This window comes from Macroventuria anomochaeta (assembly GCF_010093625.1).
Source record: "Macroventuria anomochaeta strain CBS 525.71 unplaced genomic scaffold BU25scaffold_18, whole genome shotgun sequence".
NCBI classification, from domain to species: domain Eukaryota; kingdom Fungi; phylum Ascomycota; class Dothideomycetes; order Pleosporales; family Didymellaceae; genus Macroventuria; species Macroventuria anomochaeta.
Window position 1 is genome coordinate 521337 of NW_022985379.1, and position 16042 is coordinate 537378.

General features: G+C 53.9%; 6 protein-coding genes across 6 annotated transcripts; 4 read left to right on the forward strand and 2 right to left on the reverse strand.

Moving 5' to 3' along the window:
• Positions 1 to 904: 904 nt before the first annotated feature.
• Positions 905 to 1519, reverse strand: BU25DRAFT_393898 (uncharacterized protein; the record flags this gene model as incomplete). The annotated part of the gene is made up of 2 exons (XM_033704717.1): positions 1252 to 1519; positions 905 to 1202 (listed from the first exon to the last, which is right to left on the reverse strand). Exons 1-2 carry the CDS (start codon positions 1437 to 1439, stop codon positions 905 to 907), a joined length of 486 nt encoding a protein of 161 aa, XP_033561381.1. The 5' UTR covers positions 1440 to 1519.
• A 975-nt stretch (positions 1520 to 2494) lies between these two features.
• On the reverse strand, positions 2495 to 3446 carry BU25DRAFT_70679 (uncharacterized protein). The gene has a single exon (XM_033712029.1). It carries the CDS (start codon positions 3310 to 3312, stop codon positions 2674 to 2676), a length of 639 nt encoding a protein of 212 aa, XP_033561382.1. The 5' UTR covers positions 3313 to 3446; the 3' UTR covers positions 2495 to 2673.
• Positions 3447 to 4746: 1300 nt separating this feature from the next.
• Positions 4747 to 8256, forward strand: BU25DRAFT_368957 (ubiquitin-activating enzyme E1). The gene is made up of 2 exons (XM_033703911.1): positions 4747 to 7959; positions 8010 to 8256. The coding sequence occupies exons 1-2, from the start codon at positions 4979 to 4981 to the stop codon at positions 8146 to 8148; spliced, it is 3120 nt and encodes a 1039-aa protein (XP_033561383.1). The 5' UTR covers positions 4747 to 4978; the 3' UTR covers positions 8149 to 8256.
• A 173-nt stretch (positions 8257 to 8429) lies between these two features.
• On the forward strand, positions 8430 to 9716 carry BU25DRAFT_368959 (cytosolic Fe-S cluster assembly factor NBP35). Its single transcript, XM_033703912.1, has 2 exons — positions 8430 to 8560; positions 8638 to 9716. The coding sequence occupies exons 1-2, from the start codon at positions 8476 to 8478 to the stop codon at positions 9582 to 9584; spliced, it is 1032 nt and encodes a 343-aa protein (XP_033561384.1). The 5' UTR covers positions 8430 to 8475; the 3' UTR covers positions 9585 to 9716.
• A 979-nt stretch (positions 9717 to 10695) lies between these two features.
• BU25DRAFT_411259 (uncharacterized protein) lies at positions 10696 to 13391 on the forward strand. The gene has a single exon (XM_033706508.1). It carries the CDS (start codon positions 10888 to 10890, stop codon positions 13246 to 13248), a length of 2361 nt encoding a protein of 786 aa, XP_033561385.1. The 5' UTR covers positions 10696 to 10887; the 3' UTR covers positions 13249 to 13391.
• Positions 13392 to 14288: 897 nt separating this feature from the next.
• Positions 14289 to 15964, forward strand: BU25DRAFT_368965 (uncharacterized protein). The gene is made up of 4 exons (XM_033703913.1): positions 14289 to 14360; positions 14412 to 14767; positions 14815 to 15047; positions 15096 to 15964. Exons 1-4 carry the CDS (start codon positions 14358 to 14360, stop codon positions 15839 to 15841), a joined length of 1338 nt encoding a protein of 445 aa, XP_033561386.1. The 5' UTR covers positions 14289 to 14357; the 3' UTR covers positions 15842 to 15964.
• The last annotated feature ends 78 nt before the right edge of the window (positions 15965 to 16042 follow it).

The following is a 16042-nucleotide window of genomic DNA, read 5'->3' on the forward strand; positions in this document are numbered from 1 at the left end:
TAGAAGCACCTCATCACTCGTAGATGGTATCATAAAATTCATCTCATCTCTTCCTCTGGCCTCGATCCTGAAATGTTTCTGGTCAGGTATATCGTCGTCTTCTCCTAGCTAGATAGCAACTCAGCGCAGTATTCCATCGACCCGATAGTTCTGCGTTGTCTTTTACCGTAGCTATCAGTACACTACAGCGGCCCATGCGGCTACAAGTCCCAAGGATTACGGAGGCCGATAGGAGCCAGGGCGAAGACTTTACACCGTGGGAGAATGCTTTCTGCATCATTTCTCCCTGTGGTATCATCGCGCATATACGTAACAGCCTGGGCACAGCAAGTGGCTACATAGATCTAAATACCCCACGTTATGTTCCCAGCTATTAAGATCTCCACATGCGCAACAACCCCAAATTCAGTATCCAAAGCCATAGGATACAGATGCACATTCGTGCAGTAGGTGCCGTGATGCAATTATGGGCACAAGCTCTGTTTTTAGTTTACCAAAATTGTCATCCGGGTCAAGCTTGACAAGGCCCAGGGTCTGTGATAGTTCGTTGAGCTCCAAGGCGTTGTTGGCAGCTAATTTATATTTTTGTTGCCGATCCTCTGCCAGAGCGTTTTTCGTTGAGATTTCGACACCTGTGGATGATGGCGATGACGAAGTTGAAGTTGGGGAGGAGGATTGCCATTCTTTGAGGTGCCAGTCAGGATTGATCAGTGGGGCAGGAAGAGGCGCCGAGCTCTGAATTGGGGTCTCGACAGGTGTGTGAATGTGCGTCTCAACATGATTTTCGAGAGATCTTCGGATTGTTGTTTGAATGGATGCTGGGCTAGGTGTTTGGACAGGCGTTCGAGTCGGCGTACGGTCCGGGGAATGTCCCGGACTACTTCGCTCAGACGCAGACCAACAGTCAACCGCGGACGGAGTCGCTGTATAGCGTCAGCCACGTTCCTGACCCACAAAAGGCACACTCACATGCTACCGAAGAAGGAGCGTACAAATTGTGATGGGAAACGTCATGTGTTCGCATCCAGCGGGTGATCTTCTCCTGCTCCACTTCCTGACCCCTGACCTTGAAGCGAAGACTGGCGCGATCAACCTCTACAAGATTGCGGTGCTGGGTTTTGCGGACGATCGCTTTCATCTCTTTGGGCTTTATGTTCTTGTCGAGCTTCCACTTGCTAATTCTTGTCCGATATTGTCGGATCCTGAAGGCTGTCAATCTTTTGCGCCGTTATGGAGCTTACGTAAGCTTACTCTGCGTTGAAACCATGGTCCCGTTGCATAATGATTCTCACATCTTTGAGTGGTTTGTTGTCAGTGATGTGAAGGTGTACAATCCGCGACTTATGAGGGACCCAATCAGCCTCGCGGAGAGTTGGTGCTTTTGGTCTGCGTGTCTTGATGGATGGCTCCAAAGAGCTACAGTCAGAAATTTTCTGCATGCTGTAGGTGACGAAGTTCAGACGAAGAGTCGACTATATCGATGTCAACACACTCAACGCTTGCAGGACCTCGAGACGTGACTGTTGGTGCGTGGATGGCTTTTGTTGGAGGACTTCAGGCGTGTTGAATCAATCTTTCTCCACACTGTGGTAGGGTGGAGAGGCGCACTTTGGTAGGTGCTCAGTAGAAAAGGTGATGTTGCAGGAAGAAGGAGCGAAGCATCACTTATACGTACGTGATCAGGCTGGCTTGCAGTGGGGTGGTTCTGCTCGCTGATTGGCTGCAGAAGTACTATTCTGCAAGCCACATTCTCGCTGGACAGCCTTGCCGCGCTGCACGGCAAACTTTAGGTGTAGATGCAGGTTCCGATGGGTATCCTGAAGCCTGAGTGGAGGACGTGCCACCTCGTTGATTGTGGCAGAAGTCCTATCTATTCTCAGATGGAAGCGTTTATAAGATTCTGCGCTAGACTTACTTCCTACGTCCGTAGCTTTCTCACAGATAGCATCGTACACGACTATATGGGCGAGAAGTACCGGGATCACAATGGCAATTTCGATGGAAGCGGTAGCAGCGATCGTCTTTGGAGTTCTTCAGCTGAGCATCAGCCTCATCGCGCTTTGGCAGCAGCGCCAACTCCGTCATGTGTATCGCAAGTGGAACCCACAGTAATTCATTGCTCGGCAACTACTAATATTGAAGCAGAGTTGCGGTTCGAAGGACGTCGATACACGATCTGAGGAGCACGCCCATTTCGAGATCGAGCCAAGACCGGGCGGAAAAGGGTGTGATGGAGTGGAGGAAGACTAGGTGGAACAGTAATGTCGATGTTCGCAGGCTGCTGAGGAGGAGGCAATGGAAAGGGAGAGTTATTGTGGAGGTATCCGGCCTGCTCAATGTTCCTCTGCTGGTGCTCAGTGTCGTCGTCCAAAGTTAGTGGCAGAAAGGCAGGGTGAGGAAAGTGTCGATACGCACTTGAGGTTGCTAAGTATTCAACATCTGAAGGAGGCTGTTAGGAAGAAGCATCGGAAGGAGTCTGATGCATAACCATGTCATGAAACTTCCAGTTTTCAAGTTAATATTAGACAATACACTAGCTTTTGAATGGAACATCTCATCTGTGAACACCCAGGGGCCGCCTCCAAACTGTTCATTCCACTCCGTCTCCCTGTCCAAGCGACAGAACATACTAGTTGTAGGCAAAACCACCATACTGCTCGTGTTTCGGTTTTTTTATGTGCGTGTCGAGAGCATACCACATCCGTACAGTCCCATCTGGGCTCTGAAAAAACTCCCAGCCAGGTAGTAACGGCAACGTGAATCCCATGGTTCTGGAGCGATAGTCGTTGTGCGGCGGTGCGGCAACAGTCCAGGGTCCTGCCAACGGTTCGTTGTGCATTGGAAGGTTGGTAATTGGGAAATTGCCTCCGAAACCCGAAGGATACTGCAGCTGTCCAGACGCAGGCATACTATGTCGGTCTTGCAATTTTGGATCCGAGAAACCGCCTGAACTATCGCACCGAGGAGACCCGGAGGATAGTCTCTGAGATTGGTTGGGCTGCTGGGTGCTGGAGCGCCTCTCCCGGAAATGGTGCGGCAGTTGACCGCAGATGGTGTTGCTGGGTATAACCAGTAAAGCGATGAAATGGACGCACTTCGTGGGCACCTACAAGCTACGGGACTCGGCGCGTACAACGCGTCTTGTGCGATATTGTACTCATGCATCCAATGAAATATCTTCCGAGTCTCCACCTCACAGCCCCTGACATCGAGGTGAGCTCTGGTTGGTCCGGCTACGGGATCCTTTGCTTCAGCATCTTCCTCACGATAGCTTGCATCTCCTTCCACTTGATCTTCTTGTCTAGCTTCCATTTACTGATCTGGAACCGGTATTGGCGGATTCTTGCCCATTGCTCGGTGAGTGTCCTAAAATTCTTGCAGTCGTACTCACTCAGCTCTGAATTCGTGTTCTTTCTCCATGATCCCCTTGACCCTTAGCAGCGGCTGGTTCTGTGTCACGTGCAGCTCATAGAGCAGACCTTTCCAGGGCCTCGTGTCGTAATATTGGTGCCTTTGGCTTCCGTGATCTACCAGGAGGCGGCATGGAATTGTTGTGCTCGGCCTGATGAAGCTCGACGCTGATGTCGCGGGCGTCTTCTTGTGCAAGTTGTATTTCGTTGCGGTGTATTATAGCCGAGCTTTCGAATAACATAGACTCGGATAGCTGCATAGAGGAGCTGAAAAGATCAAATGGGTCATCGAAGGTGGATGGGGGCCCCAGCAGGTTATGCGGCGGTTGAGCAAGACGAAGGAGTCGACCGCCGTGGCATCGCCATGATTCATATCTACTGATCGTTCATAGCTGCGACGTAGAAGAGATAGCGTTTGCGGAGACAGAGGCGCTCGAGAACGGAGAGAAGACAGGATCTGACGAGAGAATGGTTGCAGGCAACTCGTAGGTTCACTTGTATCAGAGCAGATTCGAAGGGCTTAGGGTTGTGTCAGATAGGCCGACGTGGCTGAACAAATGTACAATCAATGTTCAAAGGACGGGGATGCTGTGCGACGGCTTGGAAAGATCACGACCAACGACCAGAGAGTCTGCGGTAGTGTTGACCGACCTGCCTTCGACTTTGATCCAGCCTGATGTGTGTCAATGCCAAGTCTGCAAGCTGCATGTTTGTACATTCGTGCTGCAATCCGAAAGTACAATAAGTTCGACGTCGGCGAGAACCTGTGCGGCTATCCGTGTGCATCGCGCGTGAATGACCGCCCAAAACGGAGTTGGTATGAGACCGCGCGCAGGGTGTCTCTTCAGGACCACGTGACCTACACCTTGCTTACCCTGTATCCCACGCTTCCGGCTGATCAATAATCCATAGCTGCCAGACGCCGAAGCGGACTGTGTGCAAGCTGATGTGCTACCCAGTGAATGCGATGGCAGCGTTACCCGATCTTGGATCAGGATCGAGTATCAGTGTGTTGGTGAAAGCAGAAGAGAAGAGCGAATGGTGAGGACCAGGATGGTGCCTAGCGCAAGTGACCGCATACGCCAAGGCTAAGTGGGGTGTGCGACGGGCCTCGAGCTCCAGCACCTTCGGCGAGTGCAAGTCATCAAACCAATATATCTTTCACCGCCGCTGCTGCCTCTGCAGCACAAAACCACACTCCGCCACCTCCCACCACCCATCAGCAACATAAACAGCTCCTCCACCAGCTGTATTACTTGCGCATAGCTGCATACGTCACACCCCGCAATCCTCAGCTCCCCGGCGGCGGCATACACGATAGCTCCGTCTACTGCACCAGCCGGCAAGCTGTCGAAGCGAAAGCATTCCAGCGAGGACTCCAGTCCGCACAAGAAAGTCATGGCAGTGAGTGCGCGCTTTCAATCACCAAGCAGACGCGCCCCAAATGGGCTGGCTGGGATGTGCATTAGTAAACCACTGCATAGCTCATGTGACACCCATGGAACCCTACACTCTCGTCCCACTTACCTTTACACCTGCCTTTACACTGCACACTCAACACCACAACTATGACTAACACGCCTCAGGACAAGATGCAGGTTGACGACCCTCCGGCTGCGGTCGAGCAGCTCAGGGAGGCGTCCGGCAACAACGGCGAGATCGATGAGTCCCTTTACAGCAGACAACTGTACGTACTTGGCCACGAGGCTATGAAGCGCATGGGATCCTCGAACGTCCTCGTAGCTGGTATGCGAGGTCTTGGTGTCGAGATCGCAAAAAATATTGCCCTCGCCGGTGTCAAGTCGTTAACACTCTACGACCCCAAGCCCGCCGCCCTTGCCGATCTGTCGTCACAGTTCTTCCTCCGCCCAGATGATGTCGGCAAGCCTCGCGCGGCCGTCACCGTTCCCCGTGTCTCCGAGCTCAACCCATACACACCTGTGCAGGAATACACTGGCAAGGACCTGACGTCAGACTTATCTCAGTTGAAGCAGTTCCAGGTCATCGTCCTCACAGACACGCTGTTGAAGGATCAGGTCAAGATCGCAGACTACTGCCACGAGAACGGCATCTATGTCGTCATCACCGACACACACGGTCTGTTCGGTACCATCTTCACCGACTTCGGCAAGAACTTCACAATCGGCGACCCTACTGGCGAGAACGTCACAAACGGTATCGTCGCTGGCATTGACTCAGAAGGTCTGGTTTCGGCACTGGATGAGACACGACACGGACTCGAGGACGGTGACTGGGTTACATTCTCCGAGGTCAAGGGCATGGAGGGCCTCAACGACTGTGCGCCTCGCAAGATTGAAGTCAAGGGACCATACACGTTCTCGATCGGCGATGTTTCCGGCTTGGGCGAGTACAAGGGCGGGGGTCAGTACATCCAGGTCAAGATGCCCAAGATTGTTAACTTCGAGCCGCTCAGCCAGCAGCTGAAGAAGCCCGAGCTTATGATCTCCGACTTCGCCAAGTTCGACCGCCCACAGCAGCTCCACGTCGGTATCCAGGCTCTGCACCAGTTCGCTGAAAGCCACAACGGCGAGTTCCCACGACCGCACAACGAGGCCGATGCAGCGGAGGTTCTGAGGATCGCGCAGGGTCTTGCTGGGCAGGGTGAAGACAAGGTCGAGCTTGACGAGAAGCTGCTGAAGGAGCTCAGCTACCAGGCCCGTGGTGATCTCAGCCCCATGGCTGCTTTCTTCGGTGGCCTGGCTGCGCAGGAGGTTCTCAAGTCCGTCTCCGGAAAGTTCCACCCGATCATGCAGTGGCTGTACTTCGACTCTCTTGAGTCGCTGCCTACGTCGACTGCACGCTCGGAAGAGCAGTGCGCTCCGATTGGCTCGCGCTACGATGGTCAGATTGCTGTACTAGGTCAAGAGTACCAGAAGAAGCTCGGCAACATTAAACAGTTCCTGGTTGGTGCTGGTGCCATTGGTTGCGAGATGCTGAAGAACTGGGCTCTGATGGGTTTAGCTGCCGGACCTGAGGGCAAGATCACTGTTACCGACAACGACCAGATCGAGAAGAGCAACCTGAACCGACAGTTCCTTTTCCGACCTCACGATGTTGGCTCGCTGAAGAGCGCGGCAGCAGCCAAGGCTGTTCAGGCTATGAACCCAGATCTGAACGACAAGATCAAGGTTCTGTCCGACAAGGTTGGCCCAGACACCGAAGACATCTTCAACGAGACCTTCTGGAATTCGCTGGACGGTGTCACCAATGCGCTTGACAACGTCGAGGCACGCACATACGTCGACCGTCGATGCGTCTTCTTCCGCAAGCCTCTGCTCGACAGCGGTACTCTCGGTACGAAGGGCAACACCCAGGTCGTCCTTCCTTTCATCACAGAGTCCTACTCTTCATCACAAGATCCACCGGAGAAGTCGTTCCCCATGTGCACACTCAGGAGTTTCCCGAATAGGATCGAGCACACGATTGCATGGGCTCGTGAGATGTTCGACAGTTTGTTCGTCAAGGGACCGGAAGTCGTCAACCTTTACCTCACACAGCCCAACTACCTTGGCGCGTCGCTGAAGCAGTCTGGTAACGAGAAGCAGACACTGGAGACACTGCAAGACTTCTTGGTGACCAAGAAGCCTCTCACCTTCGACGACTGTATCATCTGGGCCCGCCAGCAGTTCGAGAAGAGCTACAACCACAGCATCGCGCAGTTGCTGTACAACTTCCCCAAGGACTCCACAACCGGCTCCGGCCAGCTGTTCTGGTCGGGCCCCAAGCGCGCACCAGACCCATTGAAGTTCGACCCCTCCAATCCCACGCACGCGACCTTTGTCGAGGCAGCAGCCATTCTGCACGCTTTCAACTATGGTATCAAGCCAAATGCGACCAAGGAGCACTACATTGAGGTTTTGAACGACATGATTGTCCCAGACTTCAAGCCCGACCCAACAGTCAAGATCCAGGCGAGCGAGAACGACCCCGACCCGAACGCCAACCAGCCTCCTGCGGACGACAACGACGAGCTGAACGACATCATCAGCCAACTACCGGCGCCGAAGTCGCTCGCTGGCTTCAAGCTTGAGCCCGTCGAGTTCGAGAAGGACGATGACACAAATCACCACATCGACTTCATCACAGCGTGCAGCAACCTACGCGCTGAGAACTACAAGATCGAGCAGGCCGACCGCCACAAGACCAAGTTCATTGCGGGCAAGATCATTCCCGCCATTGCAACCACCACTGCGCTGGTCACTGGTCTTGTCAATCTTGAGCTTTACAAGATCATTGATGGTAAAGATGATATCGAGCAGTACAAGAACGGCTTCATCAACTTGGCATTGCCGTTCTTCGGTTTCAGTGAGCCCATCGCCAGTCCGAAGGGAACCTACGCTGGTCCGGACGGCGACGTGACGATTGATAGACTGTGGGATCGCTTCGAGGTCGACGACATCACCCTGAAGGAATTCATTGACCACTTCAAGCAGAAGGGATTGGACATCCAGATGGTCAGCTCCGGTGTCAGCTTGCTATACGCTTCATTCTATCCCCCTGCCAAGCTAAAGGACAGGATGGGATTGAGGTAAGTAAAATTTTCTCTTCTTGTTGTGACTTAACTAACAACAATCCCAGCATGAGCAGGCTCGTCGAGCACGTCAGCAAGAAGCCTGTGCCGGAGCACCAGAAGAACGTCATCTTCGAGATCACTGCGGAGGACCAGAAAGAGGAGGATGTTGAGATCCCGTACGTTATGGTCAAGCTGCAGAAGTAGGATTCTTCAACTGGACGGTGGGACTCAGTTCTTGAGAATGGTAGATGATGAATTGGCACGGAGTACGACCACGATAGACGAATTGCATGAATAGACACTACTTCAGACATCCACCTTGGGCACGTGACCACCTTGGACACTTGACGTTCGCTTACCGTGAGCCGTTGCGGCAACCGAGTCCGAGTCCAGTCTCGGCCGCCGACGTGGGGCGAGTGGCCAAGCCGCCAGCCCTACAATGGCGGGACGTTGATTATCAAGCTTCAAGTGACATTTCTCCATCACGCAACCATGTGAGCCACACAACCACACCGCCAGCTACACAACAGCATGGCGCCCTCACTCGAAGAACCAACACAAGTCGATTTCGACGCGCCCCTCAAGAATGCGCCGAAACTCGTTGCGCCCGAGCCAGGTACTTACCCCGCCACTCACACTTCCGTCCATTCTCGAGCGTCGATGTGTGGTATGAATGCTAACGAACGTCCTCAGAGCACTGCCCCGGCCCCGAATCCCTCCAGGCAGGCAAAGCAGACAACTGCGCCGGCTGCCCAAACCAAGCCATATGCGCCTCCGCCCCAAAAGGCCCCGACCCAGACATCCCCCTCATCACCGCACGCCTTGCTTCCGTGCAACACAAGATCCTCGTGCTGTCCGGCAAAGGTGGCGTCGGAAAATCCACATTCAGCACCATGCTCTCCCACGGCTTTGCATCGAACCCCAATTCGACGGTAGGGTTGATGGACACGGATATTTGTGGTCCAAGCATACCGAAGATGATGGGTGTTGAAGACGAGACGATCCACGTCACGGGCGAGGGATGGGAGCCCGTGTGGGTGTCTGAGAATCTGGGCGTTATGAGCGTGCAATTCATGCTGCCCAACCGCGACGATGCTGTGATTTGGCGCGGGCCAAAGAAGAACGGACTCATCAAGAAATTCCTCATGGATGTGTCTTGGGGCGAGCTGGACTTTTTGATCGTCGACACACCGCCGGGCACGTCAGATGAACACTTGAGCGTAAACTCGTTCCTGAAAGCGAGCGGCGTCTCTGGTGCAGTCCTCGTGTCCACGCCTCAAGAAGTCGCGCTCCTCGACGTGCGCAAGGAAATCGATTTCTGCAGAAAGGCCAAGATCCCTATCCTTGGCATCGTGGAGAACATGTCCGGCTTTGTGTGTCCGGGGTGCAAGCACGAGTCTCAGGTTTTCCGCGCGAGTACGGGAGGCGCGAGACGGTTGGCGGAGGATGAGAACATACCGTTCCTGGGGGCTGTGCCGCTGGATCCGAGGATTGGCATGGCGTGTGATTTTGGTGAGAGCTTTTTGACGGCGTATCCGGATAGCCCTGCGTGTGCGGCTATCAGGGGGGTTGTCAGGAGAGTGGGGGAGGAGTTGGGGTTGAGTGGAGAGGAGGTGTTGCCTGAGGGGGAGGAGGAGTAGGTGGTTAGAGGAGGAGTAGGTGATTAGAGGAGGAGTAGGTGATTAGAGAGGAGTTGATTGCATGGGCGGCGTTCTATTCTTGCATAGCGACCTTACGGTTGGAAGATACACACAAGGTCAATAAACGATTTCGACAACTAAACCTTTCCATCTAGATTCTGCCTCTGTGAGTTTTCATGGTCGACTAGAGAGCCGCAACCAGACGAAACGATGGGCGAAGTCATCCAAACATCAACCTCAAATAGAGGGGTTCTGAACGCCAAGACGTCGAGACACCTGCACGAACTTATCATGGTCTTCCAGCGTTCATCCTAGACTACCCCGTTGCACACACAATGCCGCATATCCAAGCAGGCGCCTACTCATAGGACGTTAAACCAATCAATCAACGTGCAGGTGCCACGTACACAGCCACCTACGTGGAGCTACAATAGGATTACAAGGAATCACGACTTCAACGAGGCAGGCTTGCCTTCCTCCAGCTTCACGATACCACATCTCATGAGGCAGCAGAGACGCTCAATCGACAATCGAGGTCTTGCAGAGCTCAGAACAAGGATCTGATAGTTCACCAACAACGAAAGAAGACCACAGCGCCGCTTTTTGTCAGCAGCTGAAACGCGTCACGCACGGCCACAGCGCCAGCCACTCGTACCCAGCGGATCGCCATTTAGTCTTGGCGGGAACGGATGCAAAGCTTGGATCCACTGCGCAGACGGGAGCCAAAGTGATTTCGCCGGGACTTTGCGATGCGCCCGAGCCTTGCAGTAGCCACTGCTAGACTCGAGATGGCGTGTTTGACGTCTGATCTGCTCCACTAAAAAAGATGAAGGCAAGATTGCGATTCACATGGGCGACATCTGGTTGGAGCAAGATGTGAAAGATGTCATGAGAAGCTGAATGCTTGGCTTTTGGGACGAGGAAGGGGGGGATGGGTGTGGCTGGCTAGCGGCAAGCATCCCTGCCCGCAGCGCCATAGCAACCTTGGAAACCATATAGACAGTGACGCATCCACGTCTGCCGCCGTGCGCCTCTCCATCGTGCTCTTTGCGACCTTTGAGACACCCAGCACGATTGTTTCGTGCGATTTGTAGGAGCCGCGCAAAGCGCAACGCGCAACACGCAACAGTACACACGCCCCAGTACCACACGCCCAGGCGTGCAATAACTGAGCTTACGCAGGCCGAGCGCATTGCAGCTAGCAGGTGGTTGCTCGCTTGACTCAAGTCGCAGCACTGACGTTTGGCACAGAACAATTGTCGACGTGCTGTTCCTTCCTGACGATACCCATTGACCGACCACCATGGCCGGCGTCATCACCAACGAGCAGCAGGGCCTGTCGCCCGTCAACCAGCAGTACCAGAAGAATGGCGTGCCTGACGGAACCCAGCCTCACCCAGATCCTCACAGTGGCACCACCGGCGTCGGATACGGACCGCAGATTGTCAGCACCTCAGAAGGGCTGGACATCGTGGCTGGCCCGCTCCTCAACTACAGGCACACCAGCACCAATGGCGGAGAGACACTGTGGCACGGCAGCATCCTGATCGTCACCACGCCAGGACAGCATGATCCTGTCATGGTAGTGGCGCCCGCGGGCCCCGTCGACCCGAATGCAGGCAACGTCCAGTTCAGCAGACCCCAGCCCGTAAGAATCGGTGGAGAGAAGCTATACGAGGACCCCAAGCGCGCATTCTGGCGCTTCATCGTCGAAGTGCCGTTCCAGCAGTTCGAGGCGCGATGGCAGTACGAGTTCCAGCATCAGGTGTACGCGGACCGCAGCAAGGCAGAGAAGCCGCAGAACTTTGCCGTGCCTTCGATTCACCAGTCGATGCGCATCATGTTTCACTCGTGCAATGGCTTCAGTGTTGGCACCGATGTTGACGCTTGGTCTGGCCCAGCGCTCTGGAACGATGTTCTGCGTATGCATGAACAGAGGCCTTTCCATGTTATGCTTGGTGGAGGCGACCAGATCTACAACGATGGAGTGCGTGTTGATGGACCATTGAAGCCTTGGACCGCCATTAGCAATCCTCACAAGCGTCGCGACTTCGCTTTTGGCGAGCAGATGCGCGCGGACTGCGATGAGTACTACTTCCAGAACTACGTCAAGTGGTATGGTCAGCGACCTTTCTCCACAGCCAATGGTCAGATTCCGCAGGTCAACATTTGGGATGACCACGACATCATCGACGGATTTGGATCGTACACCGACCACTTCATGAAGTGCGCCGTCTTCAGAGGCATCGGTGGCGTCGCGCACAAGTACTACCTGCTCTTCCAACACCACTTGGCTCCTCCAAAGAGCACATTCACCACCGATGCGCCCAAGACGACAAGTGCGGACCCCAGCGGAACGACTCCGGCGGATCCTGTGCAGCTGGAGAAGACCTGGGTCATGACGGACGACAAGGGTGATCCGTCGTACATTATTGGACCAAAGCCCGGCCCATACGTCGAGGAGCGCAGCCGAAACATCTACTGCCAGTTGGGAGCACGTATTGCATTTGCTGGTATCGATGCACGAACGGAACGCACTCGTCATCAGATCAACTACCCGGAAACGTACAAGATGGTCTTCGATCGCTTGGACAAGGAGTTCTCGGCGAACACGAACCTCAAGCATCTCATCTTCCTGCTTGGTGTGCCGATCGCGTATCCGCGTTTGATCTGGCTTGAGAACATTTTGCAGTCTCCGCTCATTGCGCCCATCAAGTTCTTGAACAAGCGGTTCGGTTTGGCAGGCTCGTTCTTCAACCAGTTTGATGGCAAGGTCGATTTGTTGGATGATCTAGATGACCACTACACAGCGCGTCAGCACAAGACTGAGCGCCGCGAGCTCGTCCAGATGCTACAGAACTTCTCGAAGAAGCACTCTGCTCGCGTCACCATTCTCGGTGGCGACGTACATCTTGCAGCCGTTGGACGTTTCTACTCCAACCCCAAGCTTCAGATCCCAGCCGAGCATGACTGGCGCTACATCCCAAACGTCATCAGTTCCGCCATCACCAACAAGCCCCCACCCGCCGCCGTAGCCAACCTGCTCGCCAAGCGCAACAAAATCCACCACCTGGACCACGACACCGACGAGACCCTCCTCGAGATCTTCAACCGCGACCCCGGCGTCAAGGGCGAAACGCACGTCGTCCGCGCCGGCACGGAACCCATCTCCACCTCCAACGGCCTCGCAAACGGTGAGCACACCGACGCGCCCACCAAGGAAGAAGCGCATAAGGGCGCCGCAGTAGTCAACGGCAACAAGGTTGACCAGAAGACCCGCAACTCAAACCACGCTACCATGCCCTCCCGCAACTACGCCATCATCTGCGAATCAACACCGCCCTCAACCTCAACTCTGTCTGCGCCCGCCGCTGCACCTGGTCAGGCACCAAGCATCAACGGTGCCGCGAGCGCGATCTCTGCGCCGCCTGAGAGGAAGGGGAATATGCGCCATGCAATCCATGATGGTGAGAAGAATGCTGGGACTGGGCATCCTGCGGCCCAGGGGCTGACGCCTACGGGGCTTTGTGGGCCCTTTGGACTAGATGTTACGCTTAGAGTTGAAATTAGCAACTCTGATAGAGAGGGCAGGACGGATGGGTATGGGTTTAGTATTCCGGCGCTCGATGCGGGCGGGTATGCGCAGCAGGGGAGTAGTTGGTAGAATGAGGAAGGCAAGGGTCGAGGGGAGGCCTGGACGGTTCCGGGGCATGTGGAGGAGATGGGCGGTGGTGACGGGTAGAGAGAGAGCTTGTGAGAAGAGAGAGAGAGAGAGAGAGAGAGAGAGAGAGACGGATGGGAGAGGGGAAGATTGAGGGAAATAGAGGTTGGGTAATGTGTTTCATGCTTTGTGCTTGGTATACCCGAATCGTATAGTTTGTAGTCTCTAATTCAACAATCATGTGTCAGGCCTGGGGTGTTCTTGCGTGTCAAAACTCGTTGCGTCGCTCCTGCCTGCCTCTACTGGCGTGTCAACAACTTCGATTTCACTGCTCCTTCTTTCCATAACCAATATCGACCAGCGGCTCTTCCATCCCACCCTCCGTACCAGAAAACTCGTCAGATCGTGTATCTTCGCCCTTCGGATCGGGTTTCTACCACACGTTAGTTTTGGTTACAGAACACAGGTGTCGGTGCCACTTACGATGTAGGCGACTGAGCTGTCGTTGCTGCCAGAGTGCGACAAGACCGATGCTGAGCTGCAGGATGCCGAAGGTGATCGAGGCAAGAGCCTCAGGCGACAGTTGCGCTGCCATTACAATATGGTTCTTAACTCAAGAGGAAGTCAACTTGATGGTGTATACTGAGGCTCAGGTATATCATCTGTTGAATGTACCCCCCTACCATCTTATACCATATTCTGGCAGATGCACTGACACTATACCGGCGCCCGGGAAAGATCCGACGAGATTGTGAATCTGTTCTGTAGTACGGCCACTCACGCTCAGATGCATAGCCGCCCTGACCGGTCAGACGTCACCCAACGGCGCAGCGGCACGCTTCCGAAACAAGAACATTTTCTACATTCCAGTTGGTCGAACGTCTCGCCAAGTCATCTTTCCGCGTTCTCCTGTGGCCTGAGCGTGCATATTGTGAATTTGATCCGGCCAATCACAAGAGGTCTTTCCGGCGCCACCAGTATCAGGCTGGCGTTGACATGGAAAATTGGAGGTCCCCCTTACATATCTATAAGAGAGACTCGACCTACCGGCGAGTCAGTACAAGAAGCACACGATTCTTCTCATACCTTCACTGAACAACCCAGGAGTCTCCATGGTCAGTACAGAGCAGGCTGATGCGCCCAGGCTTGTACTGACAACGATACAGGATCCTCACGATCTACCTACGCAATGCGGTTGGCCAGTAAATACAACTGATCCTACAACATTTGACGCTGCGGATTTTGCACACTCATGGATGAGCTTGCCTGATCTTCCCTTCGAGACGACGACTGAGCCCCCTGACAAGACATTTGCTGGGTTTGCTGGTATACAAGAGCAGGGTGATCATTGCAACGGACTCGATCAGCCACTTGCGAAGCGTCGCAAGCCAAAAGCAACGACTCTGCGCGACATTGATTGGGAGCCTCACAAATCTCGCATCCTCGAATTGTACAGCCATCAGAAACTAGGACTTCAAACTGTACAGCAAATCATTTGGGCAGAAAAAGGGTTTCACGCTGAGTATGGCCTCTTGTTTGCCCTGATAAATGGTCTGCTAACTCGTCTAGGCTTCGGCAGTATGAGACAGTGATTGAGAAATGGAAGCTCGGCAAGTACATCAAGCTTCGCGAGATGGCGAGCATTGTTCGCAAGGTGCAGCAAAGAAAACTTATTGACATCGACCAAGGCGACCTGACTTTTAAAGTGAGGGGAAAGCGGGTCGAAACTGAGAGAATAAAGCGTTGGATGCGAGCCCACGGCGTTCCGGAAGATGAACTATATGTCCCAAGTCCTCCGGCACGTAAGTATCCGCCTCCGTTTAAACTCATGTGGGTGCTGATGATTGCAGCGACTCCCTCGGATGTAGAGTGTCAGACTACATCTGAGCGTAGCACTCCAGTGCAAAGCCCGGCGAGCTTAGCAAGCTTTTTCTTCGATGAAGACCCTCAGCCCTCTGCTACCTCTCCTTGGAGGTTAGGGATCGATTCAAATGACGGTGATGCCGAACAACCGCCAATGGTTGACTCCAGAAGCTACGACTATTGTATGGCAGGATGTGCTTTACATGAGCGTATTCAGGTCATAATGAACCCACACAGAAAGTTGGACGACGGAAGTGCTAAAACACTTACGGCGCGGGGCTGCATCTATCAAGCCATACTATCAGTCCGTATGGATGACGATGGGGAAGTCGCACGTCTCGGCGACGCTCTGAATGATACACTATGTGAGGTCTCGAATGCGCTGTTCTCATTTTACCAGGCTCGTTACGTGCTAGAACCGCGACTCGATCAGACTCTTACAGAGCTACTCTGCCATGGTGACGTTTTGAAAAACCTAGGGGACTGGTTGCAGAAGATGCAGAAGGCTTTTCGAGATATAGAGCAAGGTTTCAGGGAGGGTTGGGACCTGCAGATATGCTTCTGCGACGCGGTACGCAGGCTGCGTATGGTGCAATGGTGGTCGCAAGAGATGGAGATCAAGACTCTTGAGAAGATTGAGTCGTTGCGCACCGTCGACCAATCTCGGACAATTGAGTCCTTGCACGCCGTCGACCTACCTCGGACAATCGAGCCCATGAACTGGATTGCATGATGCCAGCATACGAGCTCAGGGTTCGATCAACCTCCTGGGGCATAGAAGTCTAGTGTTACCCTTCACGCTGCCACCAGCGGGTGAACCACAATAATGCTATTTTGGTTTGTTGTAGCACTTATTGCAAGTAACTCACTCTTTCAGATATGTATGTTTCCACTGACTTCGTGACACATTTTCCTCTTTCGTGTCGACAAATCT